Source organism: Phyllostomus hastatus, unplaced genomic scaffold (assembly GCF_019186645.2).
Source record: "Phyllostomus hastatus isolate PE091 unplaced genomic scaffold, TTU_PhHast_1.1 phas_scaffold_129, whole genome shotgun sequence".
Lineage (NCBI taxonomy): Eukaryota > Metazoa > Chordata > Mammalia > Chiroptera > Phyllostomidae > Phyllostomus > Phyllostomus hastatus.
This window is the reverse complement of record NW_025334009.1, coordinates 7,261,474-7,286,079: the sequence shown is the minus strand read 5'-3', so window position 1 is coordinate 7,286,079 and position 24,606 is coordinate 7,261,474. Positions and strand designations below refer to the sequence as shown.

The 24,606-nt window shown below is 58.3% G+C and overlaps 1 protein-coding gene across 3 annotated transcripts; it reads left to right on the top strand.

The window, feature by feature from the left end:
- The first annotated feature begins 11 nt into the window (after positions 1-11).
- EXOSC7 (exosome component 7) lies at positions 12-24,606 on the top strand. 3 transcript variants are annotated; one of them, XR_006787764.1, is made up of 9 exons: positions 12-128; positions 7,714-7,815; positions 8,089-8,183; positions 14,595-14,760; positions 15,956-16,026; positions 20,641-20,764; positions 21,452-21,607; positions 23,176-23,341; positions 24,511-24,606. XR_006787764.1 is itself a non-coding variant. In XM_045856598.1 (8 exons), exons 1-8 carry the CDS (start codon positions 72-74, stop codon positions 23,278-23,280), a joined length of 834 nt encoding a protein of 277 aa, XP_045712554.1. In that variant the 5' UTR covers positions 12-71; the 3' UTR covers positions 23,281-23,421. The 3 variants fall into 3 exon arrangements, 2 of the variants coding, with proteins under 2 accessions (XP_045712554.1, XP_045712553.1); XM_045856598.1 differs by lacking the exon at positions 24,511-24,606 and having other exon boundaries at positions 23,218-23,421; XM_045856597.1 differs by lacking the exon at positions 24,511-24,606 and having other exon boundaries at positions 23,176-23,421.

Genomic DNA, 24,606 nt, shown 5'->3' with positions numbered 1-24,606 from the left:
CCTGGGCGCGAGGGGGGCGCGGCCGGCTCCGGGGCGTCGCGGGCTGATGACGCAGGGCGCGGCCGGGCAGCATGGCGTCCGTGTCGCTGAGCGAGGCGGAGAAGGTGTACATCGTGCACGGCGTGCAGGTAGCTCCAGTCGCGGGGGCGGCCGCCGGTCCCCACGGGCCTGCGGCGCGGGCCGGCCCTAGGGTCGCCCGGGAGGAGCGGCGGGTCTGGGTTTACCTGGTGATGCCGCGGCCAGCGTGCGCAGCCTTAAGCCGGCAACCCGGGGCGCGTTTAGAACCGGGCGGCGGGCGTCCGTTTAGGACTGAATGCGTACCCGGTCGAGCCTTCCGGGTCTGCGGGGTTCCGAACCCGGGGAAGAAGCTGCAGGCCGCGTCCCCGAGGCTTTAGCGCGGGAGCCCTGCCGCACGGCCATCTCTGCAGCCTTCGCGCGTCGCTTTTCTGTGGGTGTGCGCTTCTGGTCCGCTCTTCCTCGCCCGGGGGTAGGGACTCGCAGGGAAAGAGAAGGCACCGAGGCGAAAGCGCTTTGAAAATATAAATGGCCGTACACATAAAGGGGGAAGGTGTTTAAAAAGCGGCTCCACAGCCCGTAGCACAGTTGTTTTGCTGTTTCCCATTTGCCATTGGAGAACTAAGATCCCTGCGGGCAGCCACGGCTTTTCTAACATCTTCAGCGCTCACGCTCCATCCCTGGTTGTAACCACGCCACAGACAGAGGTGGAGAGTGCGGAGCCTGGTAGTGAGCTACCGAGGGAAGCCAAGTGCGTCCTCCTGGCCTGTGCCCTCCCTCCCAAACCCCCCAAAGCCTAGCCAGAATCCTGTATAGACTCAATCATTTTGTGTTTTACTTTTCGCTTTTAGTTCAGTGTGGTTAATTTCGGCTCTTCTGGCCTACCTTTAATGTCAGCCTGTGATTCCTTTATTATTTCAAAGATGAATGTAAAATAACGGTAATGGAATATAAGGTATACGTGGGGGAATCCCCCCAAAAAAACCCTGGAATTTATTTATAAAAAATTGTGTGTTTATTCTTACATCTTAAGTTACCTTCAAAGTACTCCCCATTTGGTGCAATGCATCTGTCGAGACTTTTTTTTCCACTGCTCAAAACAGTTTTTGAACTTGTTGATTTTGATGCCTTTTAGTGCTGCCATTTTTTGTTTCACCTCTTCCACATTGGCAAAACGTTTCTGCTTGAGGACTTTTTCTTATGGGGAAAAAAAGAAGTCCTTGGGAGCCAGATTGGGTGAATAGGGAGGGTGGGGCATGGGAGTGCTGCCGTTTTTAGTCAAAAACTGCTGAGCACTCAGCATGATGCGGGCAGGTGTGGTTTAAATCACAGGTCACGAAATGGATAAATGCGATCAAAGAGTCCTCAAAAAAAATTCACCAAAGTCGAATGCAGCCTCTCACAACACCACCAGCTGGTGTACTGATACAGATGGGTTCTTAAAACATTCACCTAGCAAGGGAAGCCTGTACTACAATGGCTCACCATCCAGAATATAATTCTGGGGTTTTTTTTGGGGGGGCGGGTCTCCTCTCGTATATCAAGGGGTGCTGTAGTTAGTGGAAGCCAGAGAGACTGAGGAATACTGGGGGCTGTAATGCTCTGAAGCCTTCCCCAAGGAAGTGGAATTGCTCTCCTAAATCCGTGTGCCCCTTCTGTGTGTCTAGTGGACTCAGTGTTTAATTCATTCCACCTGGAACTGAGCTAGACTGAGGGATAGCCTGCCCTTATATAGCACCACGCTGGAAGGAAAAGACAGAAATTACAGATCTATCTGTGTGTTTGTATATATGACTAGATGGAGTGCTGTGAAGGGGGAAGGCCTGCCTAGTCTGGGAAGTCAGGGGAGACTTCCTTAAGAAAATAGTATTTGAACTGAGCCCCTGCCCGACCAAGAATTGAGTAAGCTGGAGCCCGTCAGAAGGAAAGGATGCTAAGTCCACTCCCTGGGGGTAATGGTGGAAGATCAGGTTGCAGAGGGGTGCCTAAGGGCCTTAGAGGCTCAGCTGCCGCCGCCTCATGGATCTTGGAAGGTATTAATCGGCTTGTCTGTGGGACACCCCCACTTAAGGCCTGGCCAGTGTCCAGCACTCGCGAGGTACTCAGTAACATGGATGGAGTGAGGCAGGCCTTAAAGGGGAGACGAGTTGAACAGCGTTTTCAGTTGTTAAATTCAGCCTCTCTCGCCAGTAGCATGGGCATATTAGGGCTACAGTTGGTGAGCTCTGTGCAATTGGCCCAGTAAGCCTCTTCATGAGCATTGTTAACATTGGCCACAAATTTGCTGTGTTTATGGAGGAGCAAAACAGAATGTACACGATTCGAACAAAGATCAGAACGCAGGTGAGTGCGCCTACCGCAGATGCCCACCAACTCCGTTCTGAAGTCACCTAGACTCAGGCCAGGTTGGTTCCCCTGTGCCAGCAGCGCACCTGAAGCCGTGCCTAGCCGGAATCCTCTCCTTGTCCCTAAAGACCCAATCATCCTGTGTATTAGTTTTCATCCTTGGTCCTCTTTGGTTAGTTTTGGCTTCTGGCAATCCTCGCCCTCAGCCTTGATTTCCGGGATGTTTCATCTTGGTTTGGTGGTAGTTAGAGGCAGTTGAAAGTAACCTCACAGTGGGTGTTGAGGATTCAGTTGCTAGTTATGTTAACCAACAAACTGGCTCAAGCAAAAAAAAAGTTGATGAGAAGGATATAAATGCTTCTCCGGGAATCGAAGGGCGCTTAGGTCCTCAGGCTCTCTCCCACCTGCGCGTCTCTGCTGCCTTTCACGCCTCCCCTATGGTCTCTCCTCTCTCTCGGCTCTGTTTCTCAGGCCCTGTGGTAGGGAGCTGTGGCTACCTCTCAGCTCCTGGGGTCACAGTCCCCTCGTGTAAGAAGCCAGCCCTTGCGGTTCTCCTCTAGACTCATCGCCGGACAGAGTCACTAGCTCAGACATGGCCACCGGGGAACAAGCCACACTGGAAAGAGAGCAGTCTGTGGGCAGGAGGATGGTTTGTTTTAGGTTCTGGCAGAAAATGGAACCTGACTGAGATAGTTCAGGAGACCTTTATGATGGGACTCTTTTTAACAGTGTGAGCGGGTTTCGGGCAACCAACGAGAGATGTCGGAGAGCCAGGTGAGCAACCACAGGGTGTCAGGACCACCTCTAGGCCAACGGGGCGCGGGGAGCGGATGGTGTTACCGGACGCCAGTGATTCCAGGAGCCTCGGAGCAGGGGCTGCCCACAGAGGTTGTCGTCTGGGGCAGATGTAGCCTCCCTCAGAAGTGTGGCCCCAGGTCAGGGGTGTGTGCGTGTCAGGGGGGCTACTCTGTTCTTCTGGTACCATACTTTCATTGGCCAAACTCAGCCAGAACCAGCAAAGGGAGTCCAGGTGGTGCAGGTTGGAGGGAGTGGACCTGGACGGGGGATGGATCTGAGGAGGTGGGACGGGGCGAGTGGAAAGGCTGACAAACGGGTACTTTAATACGTGATCTAGTTGGTTCCTGTTAAGTCCGCTCTCGGCCTTTGAAGGCTGGGACGTCCCGCTTTTGTTAGGTGCGTGTTCTGTCCCAGGTGCAGACGGTCGGCCGCACCCAGAAGCACAGTCCTGTCCAGGCCATTTAGCTACGTTTTTCTCGGCAGAGGAGGGGAAGTGCGTGCGGCTGTCCGGCTCCGTTTCTCCATTGTGCCCCCGGCATGGCCTGTGAGTCTTGGCTGGGGCAGTGGTGCAGGGGAGGGGGAACAGGGCCGGAGCCTGGTCTTCTTCAGCCATGAGCCCGAGCAGCCAGGACTCGGCTGCTCAGTCCGGCCGTGCGGGGCACTTGGTGTTGGGCCCTGTGCCATTGCCCTTTCGGGACCCCCGGCCCAGAAAGGCTGCACCCAGTCGCTGTGCAGGGTGAGCGGAATCACATCCTTGCAGAGGCAGGCGGGGCTCCTCCACGGGCTGGGAGAGTGAAGGGGGGCAACGTCTAGTTGTGCCCACTGTGCCGTGGGTCTGGGCCTGCAGAGCTGGGCCGGCCAAGCTCCCTTTCCTGAGCAGGGTGGTCTCCTAATCCTGGAGACGCTCCAGTCTCTGCTCGCTGGCAAGCCAGAGCGAGGCCGTGTGGGGGTGCCACCACCCCAGAGAGTCTCTGGAGCCTGAAACCGTCCCAGGGGAGTCAGATTAGCAGAGCTGACTTGCCAGTATCTGTGAGGAAGTGATAGGACTGGGTCATCTGGGTAGAGCAGCTCTGGGCCGAGTCCCGTGTCCTTCCACTCTGTCACAAACAGGACACGGTGGCGCCTCAACTCAATATCCTCATCGGTGACCTCTCTCTGGGGTCGTTTTGGAGGATTCAGTGAGCTAATTTAACCTGCGCCCAGAAGCAGGCAAAGGGAACCGCTGATGGGACTCCCGGGTGCCACACCCGTGCTGAGAGGTCCCCCCCCCCCAAGTGATTTGTGGTTTTCAGATGCTCCTGGAGCTCTGTAGTCAGGGTTGTTCCGCTTTCGAGCTGAAGAGACGGGCTCAGAGCTGTTGAGGAACTGGCCCAGGGTCACAAAGCTGGCACGGACAGCAGAGATTTAAATATAGGTCGGAGGTGCCTGTACCACACCACACCCAGTGGGCTGGGGTGCCGCGATCACAGAGGTAACAGCCCACAAGTTGCCCGGCGCCATCCTGGCTGCAGAAGCCCTTTATCGGGAAGGGTGCCCCTGCCCCCCCCCCAGGCAGGCGCCGCTCCCAGGCCCATCACTGGTCCACCTCTCCGTCGGTGTTTAAAGGGAGCTTTCAGTTCGGGGCGGCCGGGTTTGTAGGCGTTCACACCTGGGCGCCCCTGAGTACTGCAGGTGGGTACAAAACGCCGCAGGTGTGAGGCCGTGAGCCGAGCGGGACAGGAGGTGTGGCTGGTTTCCTGACTTTTCTGGGGCAAACTGGGTTTTTTAAAATACGGCCCTCCCTGCGTGCAGTGATCCGTGGGCTGGTTTGTTTTATTTTGTTTCATTTTGGGTCTGTTTTGCTCCTATTCTTTCTGAGTGCTTTTTTTTTTCCTATAAAAAAACGTGTGGTGGTTGTATCCTTCGAAAGGAGAATTTGTAGCTTTTTGTTCATGTCTGTGTGTCACTTGAGCCTTTCCCACGGAGCCTTTCCCGGGGCAGGGGGTGGTTTAAAGGCGGCAAAGGCAGGGTCTGGTGAGGCCGTTTTTGTCACCTCTCCCGCCCCACGCTGTGGGTCAAGTAAGTGGGTCACCACCACGAGGCGCCGTGACGCGATCTTCCCGGGGCGCGTGGTGGCTCACAGCAGTGGTTGGAAGCCCTGTGTCCTTGCGGCCTCCTTGCTTCCGGTTCCGCCCGCCCACCCTTTGAGGGAGGCCTGAGCCGACGCCCCTGCACAGTGAAGGGACCCCGGAGGTGCAGGGGGTCGGGTGGGAGTGTGGGGTAGCACTACGCCTGGGAATTCGAGTGCGGCCTGCTGGCCTTGTGACCCTGGGCCAGCCATTCGGCATCTGCCCACCTGTTTCTCTACTTGTACGATGGATTAAACGCACTAACTGGGTAGTGTGTTTAGTGCATTATCTAATATATAGTAAATGTACATTGAATAGTAGTTACTGTTCACATTCGCAAATAATGGTGCCTGTTTAGATTTATAGATACGTAGAATTAGAGACACACCTTGGAGGCCATGTAACTCCATCTCCGTGGTTTTACACATGGGGAACTAGTCCGTAGGGGGAAGGGACCTGTCCTACCAGGGCCGGGCAGCTAGTCAGCGGCAGGACCAGGCCCGGAGCCCATGGCTGATGATGCTCCGAGCGCCTGCTCACGCCTGTGCCGTGCCTGCAGCCCCGGAGGGCTCCCTCCTCGAGTGACGCTCCTGGGCCAGGTTCCCACTCCCCTCCCCTGGGGGGCACACCTGGGGGCGGGGCACAGAGGAGTCAGAGAATGACCTAGAAAGCCTCCCTGTTCTGCAGTTGGGGTTGTAAAGAGACATCTATGTAGTTTTGAGTTCTTCTTCCCAGAGGCTCCTTCTCCCCGACTTGAAATCCTGTTGCTCTTCAAGTCGACGCTCCCCAGACTGGAGGCAGGCAGGCCGGACGTGGGTGGGCTTGCAGAGAGACTTCGGTTTTTCCCCTTTCACAGGAGCCAGGAGTAAAAGAGCTGAGACACACGTGGCACGTGGTGGTAGCTGGTGCTGCGGGGGCAGGGGGAGTGGATAGGGGTTTGCTTTCTTGAACCCTAACTGCTCAGAGTCAGTCAGTCCCAGTAGCCCGCCGGGTGGCTTCAAGGTGAGCTCCTGACAGGTGACGTCCGTCAGGGCAGTGCTTTCACCGTCTGGGGAGCATTGACCCCCTTGAGGGTCTGGTGGTCCTAAGGATTCTTTTACCGAAAAAAACAAAAAACTGCTGTCAGGAAATGTTTGCAACAATGAGAAAGATCTCTGCGGGCCGATGTGGAGGGATTTCTCACTCATGCGCGAGGTGTTAGAAAGAAGCACAGTGTAAGAGTGTGTGTAGGAGATCACCCTCGTGTAAGAAGGGGGCATTAAAAACATTCCTGTGTCTGCTCATTCGTGCAAAGGAAACACAGGAAGCGAGGCCCAGGAACTAAAGAGACTGGTTCCTGCTGGGCATGGGGAAGGGGGGCGGGGCTGGAAACAGAGGAGGGGAGGGCGACTTCAAGTTCTCTGAGCTCACCTTTCCGCTGGCCTTGATGCCTAGGGCCCTGGCAATGGGCCACGTGGCCAAAAGGTGAACGAGCAATTAAAGGTCACCAGGATGTGGGGGACCCAGACTGGGATGCAGGCTGGTACAGATGAGTGATAGCCACACCAAAGGACGAAGGGAGGGGGACGGCAGTTGGAGAACAGTATTGTGAGCGAGGGGGGGGGGGCATGGGGCTAAAGGCAAAGGGAACTCTGCACAAATACTGTGCCCGTCAGTGAGTTTGTTTTGCACTGGGGCCTGGGTTAGCTGTTCCGAAACTGCTTTTTCTCTCTTTTTTTTTTTACTAAGATTAAACAAAGACCTAAAACATTGTAGATCAGGAAAGCCTGGGCTCCCCCTGTCTGAGAGGCAAGTTACAAATAAGCCAGGGAAGAAGGTGAGAACAACTATCAGTGTGAACACGTGGCTTTTTAACAGATGCGTGGGTAGGTACAGGAATAAACGCAGGTGTGTGCGCGGGAGAGCGTGTTTCCCTGCTCTGTCTGCGGAGCAGCTCTGGAAGCAGCGACTCCTCCACAGCAGTGAACCTATTTACTGCCCTACTCTGGATTTCCTCCAGTGAAGGGAAGCAGGGCCCCTGGGGGAGGGCTGGTCCCCGGACGGGGGCAGGGAGGACAAGAGGCTGGGACCTCTCGGGGTGCTGATGAAGATGGGAGGCAGGTTGACGGAACACAGGAAAGCCCCTGTGGCTAGCACCAGATCTGGGGCGACAAGATAAATACTGGCACTAGTGGATTACAGCCACAGCATGAAACAGACACTCTGAGTCACGCCGACCGCAGGAAGCAGTGGAGGACGTTCAGTGGGGCTGAGGGACAGGCAGTGCCTGGGCCACTCCGCAGACGGACAGTGCAGCCCGTCTTTGGCATCAGGGGGTGGCAGTGACTCGCGAAGAGCAAGGGGCACTGCCCGTTTCTCCAGGGGAGTCGGGAGGAGCGCGTCGGCCCGGCAGTCTGTTGTGGGCTTGGGATCACGGCCTCAGGGCTGCGGTTGCCTGTTGCCTTAGGAGGACCTCCGCGTGGATGGCCGGGGCTGCGAGGACTACCGCGGCGTCGAAGTGGAGACGGACGTCGTGTCCAACACCAGTGGCTCCGCCAGGGTCAGGCTGGTGAGTGCTGGGGCCGCAGCCCGTCCTGCCCGGGTGGGGGCTGGGTGGGGGCTAGGTGGGGGCCGGGTGGGCCCTGGGGAGCCCGCTGCAGGCCCCTCCGGGCCTTTGCGGCATAAGCTGCAAAGACCCCTCGTCCTCTCGAAGGGCCGCCTTCCAAGTCCCGGCCCTGCTCTTAAGGGGGCGGGCCAGGGTTTGTGACTGGGACAGGAGGGAGGTGGTCGGGGGCCTGGCCGCCTGCCCCAGGGTGAGGGCCCTTCTGTGGTGCGTCCGCAGGGCCACACGGACATCTTGGTGGGAGTGAAGGCAGAAATGGGGACGCCGAAGCTGGAGAAGCCGAACGAAGGTTACCTGGAGTTCTTTGTTGACTGGTCAGTACTGTGCAGATGTGCTTAAAGGGGAACGGCGTAAAGGATGGGGGTGCAGGGAGTGGGCTCTAGCTTTGCAGAAACGTCTCGTTGGCAGAGCAGGGGCCAGGCCAGCCAGGCAGCCTGACAGCCGCAGGGGCAGCCGCTGGGGACAGCAGGGTCCACGGGCTGGGCGGCCGGCTGGCCTCGATGCTGGCGTCCTTCTCTGGTCAGCTGTGTGACCTCAGGCCAGTCACTCCACCTCTCTGTGCCTGAGCTTCTTTATCTAAACACTGGGCGTGATAACACTGTCGTGGCGATGAGGAAACTGCACGATGGAGACGGAGCCCCTGGAATGACCGGCTCCCACGGGCACTCAGTCCGTGTTCTTTCTCTCCCTCTCGTCACCTCCCTTTTCCTCGGGTTGGGGATTTTTGGAGGGTTGTTGGCCCAGTCTCATCTTCTGTCTGTAAGTTCATCTCCAGCCGGGGGGGAGGGGTGACAGGGGGCCTTCTTGAGGTGGGTAAGGGTCTCTGTTGGCTGCTGGTGGGCACAGGTATATATTACTGATACTGTATTGGGGGTCTCCAAGACCACCGGCACATTTGGAGACTTGCTGGAAGTACTCACAGGACTAGCAGAGAATTGTACTCGTAACTTAAGATTTATTACAGCAACAAAAATGCAGCGACACCTGTGTGCCAGGTGACTCTGGAAGTAAACCCCCTAGAGACTCGGCACACGAGACCTGCTTTTGGGTGCCGGTCACGTGAGCGCCCTCTGCTGAGCGCACGCCACAGTACCAGGCTCCTAGAAGGAACACAGGTGTTCAGCATAAGCCATATTTTCACAGAGACAGTCTGGCCACAGTGACCACAGTTCCCTGTGGGCTGGGGCTGAGGGCCACCCTCCTGCCGCTGCAGCGGGCACCCTCGGGCCTGCCGGGCCAGCCCATTTCCGCACAGATGCTAACCCCACGTCTGTACAGAAACTTAGAGTCTCCTGGCTCCCTTCCCAGCAGAAGTTCATCTCACAAGCTGTTTGTGAGGAGCATGAGCTCAGAGAGGCTGAGTGACCCTCCCAGGGTCACACAGCCAGGTCTCGCCGACTCTGGGTCTTTGCCCCTTCTACTCTGTGCGGCCTTGGGAGGCCCGCTTCAGAGGGACGTTGTGCTTAGAGGTCCCAGAACCTGTCTGCCTCCACCCTTCCTTCCAGCCCCTCCCTGCCCCCTGCCCTAACCTCAGAGCAGTTTCTTCTCCTGGCTCTACGCAGCTGTGAGTTGTGCAGTGGAATTGGCCCGTTCTCAGCTCCCACGCGTGATAGTGACCTTGGTCAGGCGTCCCGCTCCCCTCTTCTTTGGCTCTTGGAGGGGGAGAACGGCCTCTCCCGGCCTTGAGCTGTCCGGTCAGTGCAGTGAATGGTCACAGAGGGGCAGACCCTGCAGCTGTGAGGCCTGCAGCTTGCCTTGCTGTTCGCCATCGTCTGCCTCACCGTCCTAGCCCAGAGCCGGTCACCAGGCACCCCAGGGAGGTGCTGGGTGCGGGAGACCCGTCTCACCGGGGCTGTGTGTCTGAACAGGACCTAAGTTTGCCTGCTGCTCCTGTCCCTTTCTTGTCCCAGCCCTAAAGGGGGTTGGCTCCACGCGGAGGGGAGCCTTTAAGCGGCCTCTTCCAGGACCTGGCTTCTGGGACCAAGCCTCTCTGTCCCGGCTGACGGTGGCTGCCTGCCTGTCTCTGTCCCCCTTTGTCAGTCCCAGGAGAACCGAGGCAGGCCTAGGAGCTCCAGGCCCGAGGGAGTGCCGAATCCCTCGGGACCCACTGCCTGACAGTGGCGCTCAGTAGCACCTGTGAGTGGCCCAGTTAGCGCGATGGGCCCAGCCGGTGGGACCACCGTGAGAGACCCGTGAAACCCCACTTTCCCACAGAGAAGGGGGAGGGCATCGAGCGCCGCTGGCTGCCTGCTTTCTCAGAGCCTTGCTGGAGTCTGCAGGGAGCACCTCTGCTCCGACCCAGGGACTAGGAGTGTCTTCTGGGCGCCTGTGGGTTGTGCCCAGCAGCAAAGGCGCTGCCCTCCTTGCCCCCAGGCCACGGGCAGGGGCCTCTGCTGGAGAGCGCAGGCTGAGACAGAGTTCTTACCCAGCGGGAGGAAAGCTTTTGGGTGGGGAAGCGGGGAGGGCCCCTCGTGCCAGTCTGAGCCCAGCTTGACTGAACTACTTGATCAGCTACTTCCAGGTTTTAATGATGTAAATTCCCAGAGGTAGAAAACGAATTGCTAACTTACTCTAGTAAAGTTTGTCTGCCTGAAACAATACACAGAGTCTGAGGTAGACACTGCCCGATACCCAGCTGCCCTGATCTTGACTTCCCGGCACCCCCCCACCAGTGAAGCAGCAAAGACTCGGGGTCTCCTGAGCTCGGCTGGCACTTGCCCTAAACTGGGAGCAGACTCCGGCCTCCCGACTTCTGTCTCGTGTCTTCGTGAGTTTTGCCTGAGAACAGGCCGTTTTAAGCGAGAATGTTGAAACGCCAGGAAAAGGTGGTTTCCATCTAAAGCCCAGAGACAGGCAAGAACTGAGTGAGCTGGCGGGTCACCCTGGGTCACCCTGGGTGACAGTCCATCGAGGCGCTTCTCGGCTGTCTGCCCACACACGTCGGTGGGTCCAGGAGCTGGGCTTTCGCCTCCCGCAGAGGCTTCAGGCTGTCACCGGGGGGAGCCGAGGGGCGCACGGTCCGCTCACAGGGGTCCCAGTGCACCCACACGGGTCCTTCCCTTTGGGACTCGACTTCTTTCCAGTGTGCTCGCGTGCTTTACGTTAGTACTGAGCCCTGAGCTTCGAGCCCCGAACTGGTGGGTGGAGCCCCTTGGTCCGTTCTGTAGCTGCTTAGTGCTACCCGAGGGAGGCTCTGTTCTTGGCTGAAGGGCCAGGGGCGGGGGCCAAGCGGAGCGGAACCGGCAGAAGCCACTCAACGCTGCTGTACTCTGAAAGTCTCCAGAGTTGATAACTCTTCCAGTGGCTTCAGACAAAAGCTTCAAACAAAAACTCACAACATGCCTGTATTCCCGACCCGTTCATGGGGCCTGGGGCCGCTTCAGTCAGTGCAGAAGCGAGTGTGAGTCAGAGGTGGGGGCCTGTCTAGGGGCGGGTTGGCTGCCCGCCGGAGGGCTCCTGAGTCAGCCTGGGCCCAGGTACCCAACCGAGGAAGAACTTTGTCTGCGCGGGCCCAGCCTGACCTGGCCGTGGGAGCCCACCGCAGGTTTGCAGGCTAGGTGGGTGTGAGGGAAGCCACCATGGGCCTGGGGTCTGAAGTCCCACTGCAGGTGGGCGTGGCCTTAGTCTCGGGGGGGGGGGGCCCCCCCTTACACTGGAGGGAGACTCCAGGCAGGGGGAGTGGAGCGGAGGTGGTGAGTCAGGAGAGCTGGGGAGCTGGGAGTGGCCTCGCTCCCAGGAGGTTTATTAGTTGATCCAGCTCAGTGAGCGATTTCCCAACAGCCCTGGAAGAGCGGATCTTTACCAGGGGCCTGCCTTGGTTTGGGGAGCTGTAAAAACATGAAGCACCTGGTTTTGAGCTGAGGAACCTGAGTGTATCCTCTCCCCTCCACCTCCTGCTGCGACGCCCGTGAGCAGGGGCTCGGATGGCCAGCCTGTGTTTCTGTCTCTTTTAACTCTGTGCCTGGTAGACACACCTTTTGTTCGGGACTCCCTTGGTCTCCATCCCTTGGCTCCAGCGTTTGTGGTCTGCCAGTGATTCCCAGCCCGGCACCCGCTCATTGCTTGGAGGCATAGGACAGGCCCAGGGAGAGCTGCCCTGACTGGCGTTCGGCTACCAGCCAAACCCGTGCAGTGGCACATGGACGGGGGCCGGCCGCCTGGGTCCGTGTCTCAGCTCCCCAGCCGCCAGGCGTGTGACCTTGGGCGAATCACAGAACCTTTCTGTCGACAGCAGCGCCCCCCCAACCCCCGGGGTTGTGGGGAGAGTTAAATGAGTTAGTACATCCAAAGTGCTCCGAGCGGCGTCCTCCTTCCTCGTGGAGAGAGAGTTGGACCCCCTGAGGTCGCCCAGAGGCCGCAGCCCACCTGTATGTAAGACTTCTGTTTCGCTGATGGGGGCTTTGATTAAAGATGGATTGAAATGCCTCCAGACTGGGCCTGCAAGCTTGCCCGTCTCCGTCACTCCCTGCCACCTACTGTGGCCCTTTGTGGAGATACAGGGAGTCGCCCAGCCGGCCTCTGCGGGCACTTGCCGTCTAGTTCCCTGGAGACGGCCTCTCCAGAAAGGCCCCTCGTGCTGCACAAGCTCCCCCAGTGGTGGTGAGGGGCCCTCACCGGTCTGCTGCAGCCCTTCTCCTCATCCTTGGGCAGAACACTGGGCTCGGGCTTCTCTCATCACACCCGAGGCCCTGCACCCCACCCCACTGAACAAGGTCCTGCCTTCCAGCCTCCGCCCCAGAGCCACTCCAAGGCCAGGGCACCGTCTGGACGCAGGAGCGTCCTGTGGTCCCATCCGCCTCCACGCTCCCTTTTCTGCCTGTCTACCAGCCATACTGAAAGAATGTTGTGTTTAAGAAAAGAAAAAAAAACTTTTTAAATGGGAAAAATTTCTACTTTACATTAGCCCAGTGTCCAAAAAAACCCATGTAAACCAATTGTGCGTGGTTGAGCAGGTAGATTAATTCAGCCCATCGGACCTGGGGCGCCCTGTGAACCATCATCCCTCAGGGCCTGGGAGGCGCAATGCGGCTCCTCCCGGGGAATGAGTCACCCCCCAGAGGACGGGACCCACTGTAATCAGGGACAAGGAGACACTTTAAGCACAAGCATCTCAGGCTGGATTTGTCTGCACAGGGACCTACATAGATATGTTTTAAACACTTAAAAGATGGAACTTAATATCAAGTGCTTACTGTTTGAATTAGGAACGGGTTGTGTTTTGCTGGCTGTGCAACATAAACTTGTTCCCTGGTGACTCGATGATTTCACTGTAAATGAGCTTTTTATTGTGGCTCAGCGTCTGAGGCCAGCAGAGGCCGGGAGTGACCAGCGGGGTTGCTATGGCAGCAAGAAAGCGTCTGTTGGGGATTTTAAATTGGGGCTCCCCTGGCTCACAGTGGTGAGGAAAGACTAGCTGATTAGAGAAGCAAAGTTATTATACAGCAGTATACCCCGGTGGTTTGGGGGTTCATTCTGTACCCATATTGGGGTGGGCTGCAGGGAAGGGACACTTCACTCTGTTGAGTGTCATGCAGATAGGCCAGGCGCAGCCTTGAGCTTTCATGCAGGTTTTGCTTTGCCTGGGCCCCCCGCCCCCCTCACCCTGCCCTGCCTGCATCCTGACCCCCTTCTAGTCATCTTCAGGTTCACTGACTCCCCCACTCCTGCTGTTTGCTCATGAACCCCACCCCCTACTTAACTGGACTGCTGACTTAGGTCCTCTTCACCGAGTCGGCGTCTGCAGAGCCTCCCGCACAGCAGGGGCCCCGCCACACGGAGCAGTGGGTGCTCAGGCGGGCTGGGGACCGAGAGCCACGGTGTGTGTTTTTGTGGAGACCGCGCCGAAACCCCCGGCTTCCTGCCTTGCTGGCCTTACTCGCCGTGTGCAGTGACCACTGCGGGGTTGACTCACCTCTCAGAGGCGTGAAGGGTTTGGTTGAGTTGAGCCACAACCCTCCACGGCTTCCTGTCAAAACACTCGAGCGGTACTCAGGGCGGCCAGTGTTGACACGTCTTCACTCTTTGCCGAGGTAATCGGGCGTAAAGTTCAAGAGGCCCGAGTGGAAAAGGTCTTCTCTCTGAAAAATAGCAAATGAAGTGGAAGAGATAAGCTGCCGTTTGATCAGCCGCAGTCTGTCCGTTCTGCGTTCCTGCTTTCAGCGCGGCGATAGGCCAGAGTTCGGGACGCGGCTCTGGCCCCTGGTGTGTGCGCCTTCAGAACACCCCGGGAAGGCGATCGCACTCACGCCGTGGCTTTGGCTTGGAGAGTGTCATCGTGCCTTCCCAGGCTGTGAAAACTAGGGGTGGCGTATGCAACGGAACCCCTCCGTACGCCAGACTGTTTGACTCTCGGGGCTTCCTGGGCCTGCCAGAGGAGAGTGTTTGTTATGCTTTCAGGGTAAGGGAGTTGATCATCACTGGCCACGGTTCACTCTGCCACTGCTGTCCTGTTTCCCTTTGGCTAGAGGTGGCTTCTGCTGGGACTCGGGGGACTCCCACCACCACACACTGGCAAGCCCGGGGCTCGGCCCTGGTCCGGCTCGTCGTGTGCATCTGTCTGGAGGCTGGGAAAGGGGCCGACGCCATCCTGTCCTGGTTTCAGCGCCCCTCCCTGTAGCGCTGGCTCTTGCAGCGTCCCCCAGGGCAGCTGGGATAGAGCCTTGCCCCTTTGCTCCCTGTGTTTGGGAGGACTCACCAGCTTTCCTGTCGCCCTTCTGTGTACGTAGCTCGGCCAACGCTACCCCTGAATTTGAAGGTCGAGGAGGCGATGACCTCGGCACGGAGATCGCCAACACCCTCTACCGGATATTCCACAACAAGAGCAGCGTCGACCTGGAGGCGCTCTGCATCAGCCCGCGGGAGCACTGCTGGGTGCTCTACGTGGACGTGCTGGTACGTGCTGGTAGGCGCCGCGCCGCGTGGCTGCACCAGCTGGAGACCGGCGGTCTGCTTCTGCTTTCCTTCCCGGCGCTTTCTCCCTCCTCCAGGGGATGCTGTCCACTTCCCCTTGAAGGGTGAGATTAGGTGGGAGAGGATTAGTCTCCTCTAATAGTTTGTTTGTTTTTTTTAATTAAATGTAACACATAAATAGTAGCCTACACATAACGCCACCCGACAATGAAGTTACAAGCAGTCCTAGCACAGCAGCACCTGAGGTTGCCCACGGAGACTGTCAGGGGAGCAAAGGCAGGAAGGGGTGGTGCCACACAGAGGCGAAGGCAGATTCAGACAAGCGGGCACATTCTGTGTGGAGCAGTGGCGGGGCAGAGAGACACCGAGAGGCAGCGTGACCGGCCCGGGAGGCCTCAGCTTGAGAGTGGTGGCATTATTAGTCCTCAGAGCCAGGCCTTGGGCCAGGAAGCGCCGTTGCCCGCCCCTGACCTCACCAAGCCATCTTCCCCTGAAAATGCCCCATAGCCCACCTCCTCTGAGCCCCTGTCTAGGTGTGCAGCTCTGGCTGGTCATCAGGACCACCTAGAGGCCGGGGCAAAGCTCAGGTCCAGGGCCGCCTCCTGCATTTTCAGTGGGCTTCCCGGTGATTCCGACGCCCAGCCGGAGCTAGGAGCCAGCAGGTGCACGAGGACGAGGACACGCAGTGGGGAACCACACTCGGTCCTCAGTGTGAGCCTGGCGGAGCTGCAGCGTCGGTGGCCGCCATTTCTCACCTGTTTGGAAGCTGGATGCACCTTAGCAAAGACGAGAGTAACGCGTGTGGTGCTGTTGGGGCAAAAAAAAAAAAAAGGGTGATCAGCTCCTCCTTCTGTGGCGGTCCCCCCAGCTGGAGGAGACCCCCCCCACCCCTGTTAGAGGCCTGAGTGTCAGTGTTATAGCCACACCCAAGTGTGGCCTCGCACACGTGGCCCGCACACGTGGCTCGTGTGAGCGCTGCCGCGGTGAGGCAGAGCCTGCAGTGAGGGCCGGCGCTGTCCGATGGCCGGGGGGAGTGGCCACGCCCACTGGCCTTGGCTCTCCCCACACGTGGTCGGCGTTGCTGGGGAACCGTTGCTGGGGAACCGCCAGCCTTCGGTCGGGTCGCCACTGAAGTAAGACGTGACGCTCTTCCTTCCTGCTCACCCCGTCTCCTTAGCTGCTGGAGTGTGGCGGGAACCTGTTCGATGCCATCTCCATCGCCGTGAAGGCCGCCCTCTTCAACACGAGGTGAGTCTTCCTGGAAACAGCCCCGGGGGCCCGCCGTGACCCGGGGCCGACCTGGTGGTGGACCACGGGGGACTTCTCTGCCGGGGCTCGGGGTGAAGACAGCGAGCGGTGTAGTGTTGAAAGTGGTGGCATTTAACGTGAAGCTCCAGAAAATAGATTTCATCAATTGAAAACTAAATCTGCATGTATTTCTGTATTTATCTTTTATATTGTTGTTTTCATAAGTAAACATGTACCGTGTAGACAAATATTAGGAACTACAAAGAAGCAAAAAGAGTAGAGACCAACTTCAGGCCGACCGTGGGAACACTGCTCCTGGACAGGGCCCCTGGGGGCGGGGCTTTGTCTTCTCCACCACCAGGGCCTGACGCGTGGCAGGTGCCCCTGCCGTCCTTGGCGGGACATGAGGTTGCTCTAAGAGCAGGAGAGGCTTCTGCCTCTGCGGTTCAGCTGCCCTGACGGGCCGCGCAGCAAGGGACGGGGCCCTGACCTTTCTGGGAGCTGGCGTTTCCTCAGACGTCCCCCCCAGTCTGTGCACCGAGTCCTCTGAGGAAAGGCTGCAGCGTTTGACAATAAACACGTGGCCCTGGCTGGGTAGCCCAGGTGTCAGAGTGTCACCCTGACAGGTCAGGGTTGCGGGTTCAGTCCCTGGTCAGGGCACATGCAGGAAGCAACCAACGATGCATAACTAAGTGGAATAGCAAATCTGTGTCTCTCTCGCCCTCCCCCTTTAAAATCAATAAGTAAAACTTTAAAACAAGAAAGGAAGCATGGGGGAGGCGTTCATTCCACAAGAGAGCCTGTGTTCGGTAGCGGGGAGCCTGGGGTCCTGGGAAACGAGGGGCGGAGGCGCCCAGGGGTGCGGCTGAGGGAGGCAGTGGGTGGGTGAGCGGAGAGGCTGCCCGCGGAACGTTCGCGGCGGTGAGCGGTGGGGAACCACCTGGCGTCCCGACCCAGGGGGTTCACACGGGCACGGCGGCCTATTCAGAGTTTTGTCAGTACGGAAAAGCAGCCACTAAATACAGGCCTCTCGTCCTGTTTTGTGTTTGTTTTGTCGCATTTTACTTTCGCTAATTCTTATATTTGATGTCTGCAAATATGGACATACATATCCCAAAATGGTTACTCACAAGCTTGCAGTGTTCATGCTGTGGATGACTTCACATTGATCTGTGTTTTGGAGTTTTCCTCTGGTGAACTTAGACTGGCTGCGTAATTTAAAACAAAACAAACAAGAACAAAGCCCAGTAAATTGGGGTCTGAAGTTGTGGGATGGGCCACTTGCCGGGAATGACAGCTGCAGATCCTCACCTGGAGCAGGGCCACTGGACTCTTGGCCGAGACCGCCGAGGGTCTGGCGCTGGCGGCCACCGCGGGGCTCGAGCGCCAGGTGCCGCGGCAGCCGCCCGGGCCCGGCTCTCCTGGAGAAGAGGGGACGTTGCCATCTGTTGCATCTCGGGCCGCAGAAATCACGCCTGTCTGCCAGCTGGTCTCCGCGGGCACTGGGGCAGACGGAGCAGAGCCAGCTGAGGCTGTCGGGCCGGGGGGTGGGGGTCAGGCAGACGGCCCAGCAGGGTGATGGATGCCAGCTGCTCGGGTTGGGGGGCACGTCTGCCACGGGCACAGCCCTGCCGCCGGCAGCAGGGAGTGGGGACGCTGCAGGGCACTGGACCTCCAGCTTGTGGAGAGACCTTTTGTGCAGTCGGGTCCGTCAGGGGGTAGAGACCAGTCTCCAGATGGCATTCTCCAGGCCTGCCGAACCGCGCTGCGGCCAAAGGGTTGGGAAGGGGTGTGTGTGTGTGTGTGTGCACGTCTACCTGCTTGTGCATATTTTTTAACATACAAAAGTCCAGACGGCTTACCTGATCTGTTCAGACAGGACCTTGCTTAGCACTTGCACCCTGGGGGCCTGGCGTGGAGACGGCAGCCCGGGCGGGCCCTGGCAGGGCTCCTTGGTCCTTGTGAACAGTCTCTGGCTGCAGTGCTCCCCCGGTGGGGACTTGTGTGGGGCCGGACGACAGGGCTGGGTCATACGGGGCGGGGGGGGGAGTGAGGCAGAATTTATTTATAAAAAGTTGTGTATTCTTACATGTTTAAACTCCAGTCACCGTCAAAGAACTCTCCATTTGATGCAGCACACCTATCAAGATGTTTTTCCTGCTGCTCAAAACAGTGTTTGAAGTTGTCGATTTTGATGCCTTTTAATGCTTCTGTTTTGTCTCACCTCTTCCACGGGCAAAATGTTTCCCTTTGAGGACTGTTTTCATTCAGGAAACAAAAAAAAAAACACTTGGTGAAAGATTGGGTGAACAGGAAGGGCGGGGCACAGGGGTCATGCCATTTTTGGTCAAAAACTGTTGAGCACTCAGTGCGGTGTGGGCAGGTGCGCTCATCAATCACCCATTGTGAAATGGGCAAACTCATTACAAGGGTCTTTAAAAAATTTTTCAGTGAAGCCAAACGCAGCCTCTCACAACAGCGCCAGCTGGTGCACTGATCCAGGTGGGTTCCTAGAACACTCACCTAGTGGGGGAAGCCTGTGCTACAAGGGGCCCGCTCTCCAGAAGGTTATTCTGGGTGTTTTGGGGTCGCCCCTGAGTAGAGGGCTTTGGTCAGAGGAACGGGGGAAACCTCTAACGCTGTTTCCATCGCAGACACCCATTCCCAGCTCCTCCACCCTAGACTGGAACACACTGACTTCGTGGGTTAAATGTGGTTTTCATCAGCCAGTTCAAGAAACAGCATTGCCGGCCCCCAGAGCCCCTCTCGCCCTGTGCCCCCGGCAGTCACCACACTCACGGGCGGCAGCCACCGTCCTCGAGCAGCAGATTGGCTTTGTACGCGATGCACGTGTCTTCTCTCGTGTGCCTGCCTTGTTCCCCGTGTGGGAGGTTCTGAGGCGCCTGTGCTGTGCCCTGGAGCCACAGCTAGCTGTTTGCTGCACGCCGCTCCGTGCATGAACGTGCCACGGCTTGCCCAGTCTGCGGTGGACGGGTGGGCGGTGGACGGGTGTCTGGGCAGTTGCCGGCAGGGGCCGTTGCAGGCAGTGCCGGACACGAGCATCCTGTGTGTGTCTTCTGTGTGCGTGTGTGCGTATCTGTGCATTTCTGCTGGATAAGGTGACGGTTCTGGGTTGGAGGGCGTGGCTGTGTTCTCTTCCGGTAGATCCTGCAAGGCGGTTTTCCCAAGTGCCTTTGTTGTAGAATGATCCTCCCACCAGCAGTGCATGAGGGGATGCGGGTCGCTCCACGTCTTTACTGGCCGTTGGGTCTTTTTGTCTTTTCAATGTTAGCCACTCTGGTGAGTGCGTCTCGGAATCACACTGCAGGTTTGAGTTGCATTTCCCTGGTGAGCATTTACGTGGAGCACCTCTGTGTGTTTACTGGCCGCATGAGGAGCCGCTTCTCTGAAGGCTCCGATCCTTTGTCTGTTTTTCCGTTGGGTCGTCTGTCTTTTATGTTCAGTCGGAAGTCTTTATGTAGTATGTCAGTGTATACACACACACGCAAATATTTGTTTCGCTCTGGATTATCTTTTAGTTTCTACGTGATGCCTTTCGATGAACAGAGCTCATAATGTTAACCCGTACCATAATGTATATAATACGTGCTATGTCGGTATTATGTGTGTGTGTATATTTCAACTGTGGTATACTTGAATCTATCATGTTTTCCCCTTCGTGGTAAGCACTTTGTGTCCCGTTTGTGAAATCTTTGTCTCCTCCCAGGCCATGAAGGCGTTCTTAGTCTGTCTTCTGAAAGCTTTGCGGTTTTATCTTCCGCCTGTGTGTCCGCACTGTGTTTGGCGCGAGGCAGGGATGGAGATTCATTGTGGGTGTTGGATTGACTGGATGTTGGATTGACCGAAATTATTCTTATTTACTTACTTGTTTATTTACTGTTTATTGTTAGTGTTATTTATCCTCATCTGAGGACAGTTTTTCATTGCTTTTAGAGAGAGGAAGGGGAAGAGAGAAACATCTGTGCGAAGAAGAAACATCAATTCGTTGCCTTCCATACGCACCCAGACCGGGGATTGGTGCCCAGACCAGGGTTCATACGCGTCCGGACCGGGGGTCACCCACACCCAGACCAGGGATCGAACCCACAACCTGGGCATGTGCTGGGACTGGGAATTGAACCCTCGACCGTTTGGTTACCCGACAGTGCTCCAGACAACTGAGCCACACTGGCCAGGGCCCAGGCATCATTTCCGATAAGCCCTCCGTTCTCACTGCGCTGTGTTGTCGCCTGTGAGCTTTGGACAGCAAGGACGGGGAGGACAGGCGCGGCGCGGCACTGCCTCGAGAGGCACAGGAATCCTAACTCCTGTCCTCAATCTCAAAACAAACAAACAAACAAAAAACAACAATGCCGTGGCTGGCGTAGCTCAGTGGATTGAGTGTGGGCTGCGAACCAGGCATCGCAGGTTCGATTCCCAGTCAGGGCACATGCCTGGGTTGCAGGCCACGGCCCCCAGCAACCACACATTGATGTTTCTCTCTCTCTTTCTCTCTCCCTTCCCTCTCTAAAAATAAATAAATAAAGTCTTAAAAAAAAATAACAGAAACGATCTTTCAATAAGATGGAATTTTAATCGTGCTCTTGCTTCCAGGATCCCAAGAGTCCGTGTTCTGGAGGACGAAGAGGGGTCAAAGGACATTGAACTCTCTGACGACCCTTACGACAGCATCCGGCTGAGCGTGGAGCACGTGCCCTGCATCGTCACCCTGTGCAAGGTGCCAGCCTGCCTCTGACGGCCGCTGTCTCCCCTGGGTTGCCTCCTCCCCCCCGAGGCCAGTGTGGTTCCCCCCCGGGGGGCGGGGCCGACATCTGGCTGATGCTGCTGTGCGACCGGTGCCACCCGAGGCCGAGCAAACCGGTCTGTACCGGCCGAGGTGCTCCCCAGTGATTCCACGCAGGATTCACTGTTTAAAAGTGAGACTGAGGGTGTCGCGTCTCGTTCCTCCGCACTCCCTCCGTAAACCTGGGTGTGTGGAAGGGCTCAGACCGGCCAAGGCCACCTGCCCCCGACTCACTCCTGAGCGTGTTTCCCGGCAGCTGCTCTCGGTCGGTCTCACCTTTCTCAGCCGAGACACACCCACGTGGCCCCACGTGCGAGTTTCCCCGGGCCCCTCTGCTGGGAGCCCTGGGGGCCCTCTGACATGGGCGGTCTGCGAATGGCAGTTCTGGCCCCCCCCCCCCCTCATGTCCGTGGCCTGCTTCTGTCACGGCTCGCATGGTGGCCTGCGCTGCCGTGGTTGAGCATTATGTCAGGTATTTCCCATGCGAGCAGCATCTAGAACCTCAGTCCTGAGCGGGCAACGCAGCTGCTTTGTGGGCACAGGTGTTCTTCCAGGAGGCCGTTGGGGGCGGGCATCTGGGGGGGTGGCACCCACACCCACACTCTGCTGCCCTGGCTGCAGATCGGCTGCCGGCACGTGGTGGACGCCACGCTTCAGGAGGAGGCCTGCTCCTTGGCCAGCTTGCTGGTGGCCGTGACCAGCAAGGGGGTCGTGACGTGCGTGAGGAAAGTGGGGAAGGGCAGCCTGGACCCAGAGAGCGTCTTCGAGATGATGGAGGTGAGGCTCCGGGGCAGGGGCGGGGCCGGGGCAGGGCTGGGGAGTGCCCGCCGCCTCCTGCCCCCTTGGTCCGTAGCACCCTCGGGATTCTCCCCGTGCGCACCTTGACCTGGAGCTGGAGGACAGCTGGCGTGGCTGGCGTGAGCTGGAGGGCTGCCGCCCGACCAGGGCCAGCTGCTCATCCTGCTCTCTCCGCTCCCGAGTTTCCACATCTCCAAATGCCAGCGTGAACCGCCCGCATGCAGAGTCACTTGTGACTCCCTAATCCTAAGCCTTCATCATTGGACGAGGGGATGGAAGTCGGCAGGGCCGGGGCCGGGGGCTGAGGGGTAGCTGCCCCTCTGCAGCGCAGCAGTGTTTGGGTGGAGGTGAGGGGAGCGGCCTCAGGGGTGCATGTCCCTGCGGGTCTCCCCAGCTGCTCTGGGCTCACTGGGGACACAGCTGCCTTCCTCGGGGGCCCAGCGACCCCTGTGTGGCAGGGACCGGGTCCTGCTCCCTAAAAGGTCTTTCTAGACCTTCCTCCCCCAACCCCCTTCCCCACCCACCCCAACTCTGCAGAAGTCGTTGAGGCTTTGACACTGACTGACCGCCCGGCTGGCTGAACTGCCAGTAGCACAGTTAGCTGGACTCAGGTGGGGTTTTTTGTTTTTGTTTTTATAGAGAAGGAGGGGAAGGGAGGGAGGAGAGGGAGAGAAACATTGATGTGTGGTGGCTTCTCACACACCCCCAGCAGGGCACCTGGCCCACAACGCAGGCATGTGCCCTGACCGGGAATCGAACCCGCGACCCTGTGGTTCACAGGCTGGCTCTCAACCCGCCGAGCCACACCAGCCAGGGCCAGGCGGTTTTTGTTTCAGACGAGCGCTGTAAGGCCTCACGACACAGGTCCGTGGGCCGTCGCTCCCCAGCAGGCGCGGTGCCGGCTGCGCTCTCCCTCCATCCCTAGAAAACAGTGACTTTCCACCCAAGACTCTGGGCCCTTGATGTCTGCCTGCTCTTTGTATCATCGTGTTTGAAAGCAAAAGTGGGTGGTGGTTATGGGGCCGAGGACGCCAAGGACCCTCGCCCAGGTGCTGGCTCTGGTCTCACCTGAGCGGTTCTGCTGAGAGACCTGCTGGCAGGCGAACCAGAAACTGCCCGTCGGGGGGAGCCCTCAGCACGCTCCACTATGCGTCAGACAGACCCGCACACTCTGCAGGCTCCCCACGCCTTCCCGCTGCTGTTCTCGGCCGCCGCCACGTCCAGACTTGGGTGACAGTGTCGCCGCTGTCTTCATGGCAGCGGGAACGCTAACCCTGAGCTGAAGGCCGGGGCGGCCTTGGCTGCTTGGTGCCTGGGGCTGGGGGTGGTTGTCCTTTCTTTCCTCGTGTGGGACGAAGGTGTTTCCAGAACGGGGGTGTTAAGCGGCCGAGGTGTGGACTAACGTGTCTGTGTTGGTCTGTGTAACTAACTGCACAAAGGCCCCGGGAGGCGCGTGGGAGGGCGCGGGGTTGGCCGGCAGACAGGGAAGCCCGCCCTGGCCAGGGCGTGGGCCTCACGGCGCCGCCCTGCGCCCCTCTGCCCTGCAGACCAGCAAGCGGGTGGGCAAGGTGCTGCACGCCTCCCTGCAGAGCGTCCTGCACAAGGAAGAGAGCCTGGGGCCCAGGAGGCCGAAGGTCGGGTTCCTGGGCTGACGCGCACGCCGACCCCCGTCGCCGGAGTGCCGCGCTGACTTCTCCGCGTGAGCCGGAGTGTGTACGTGTTTTCCTTCACTGTTACGAATTTAAAGCAATGTTTGTACGTGTGAAATTAAACTCTATTTTCCGGTCTGGTTTGGAACGGCTGGGATTCTTGAGCGGTAAGCCGGGACGCCGGGGTGGCAGCCCCGGGGGGTCTGGCCCTTGTCTCCGCGGGTACGGAGGCCGGCTCCCTGGCGAAGGGCTCTGGTCGCGGGCCTGCCCAAGGAGGCGCACTTCTCCTGCTGCAGGAGTTGAGAACAACAGCAGACACACCAGAATAAGGACCCTGGAGCAAACCGGTTCAAAGGAAACGCTAATGATAGGTATTTTGCGGTGGTTCCTTCCCCTGGAGAGCTTTCAGCATGAAATCACACACACACAGCAGAACTTCACCTGCCTCGTGCCTTTGGGTGCGTCCGGGGGAGGAGGCCAGAGGAGGCGCTCTGCCCTGCCGTGGGGGACCAGCCTCGGCCCCACCTGGCGGCTGAGCCTTCCTGAGGAAGCCCAGCTCTCGCTTCCCGTCCTGTGAGACATCCAGGCCAAGCGCCCCAGGGGGAGGGGCTGAGCGGCCACTTTGGTCCTTAGCCAGCTGTTGTCGCTCTTGTTTTGAATTGCTTTGTGTTTTATAACCACTCCCTGGTGTTTTGTAAGATTTTGTTTTGTCAGCATTAACACGGCTGCTTTAGAGATGCTGTCATTTGATGACTCAGCCTGCCTTCACTCTGGGGACGGGCGGGGCGGGAGGGGGGGCATTCTCGATGGCCCCAGAGGCCCTTCCTGTGCGCAGGGTGTCGGAGGGGAGTCTGGTCAGGGATTGAGCGGTTTCCTCCGGGGGGATCCAGTGCTCCCCAGCCGGTCTTAAAGCACCAGGAGAAGGGAGACGGAGCGGCTTCATGAAGGAGAGTGTCTCAGCCTTGGCGTTTGCTCGAGGCATTTTACTTAGACAGTGAGGGTGGGGGGTTACAACTTGATTGCCTTGTGGAAAGAGCATAACTGAGCCGAAGCCCCCGCAGTCTTGCCCCAGGGGTCCTGGCATGGCCCTCCTCCCAGAGCGCACATGGCCCCCCTCCCGGCGGGGACAGCTCCGGCCCCGCAGAGAGAAGCAACTGCCTGGACTTGGACTTGCAGCTGCCGTCCTGTTGGGAACACAGCCTGGGTTTTCATTATTTCTAAATGTTCTTCCAGTGGGTGTCCCTCCAGGTGCCACGGCAGGGCTCCCGGCGAGACACCAGCCTGTCCCTCCCTGCCTGCCCCTGGCTGCCTGCGCGTGATGGAACATGA

Excerpts from the sequence above, each read along its gene's own strand:
- EXOSC7 (XM_045856597.1), top strand. The coding sequence starts at position 72 with ATGGCGTCCGTGTCGCTGAGCGAGGCGGAGAAGGTGTACATCGTGCAC. Across the intron at positions 7,816-8,088 it reads GCTCCGCCAGGGTCAGGCTG|GGCCACACGGACATCTTGGT; the intron begins GTGAGTGCTGGG and ends GTGCGTCCGCAG. Across the intron at positions 16,027-20,640 it reads GCCGCCCTCTTCAACACGAG|GATCCCAAGAGTCCGTGTTC; the intron begins GTGAGTCTTCCT and ends TCTTGCTTCCAG.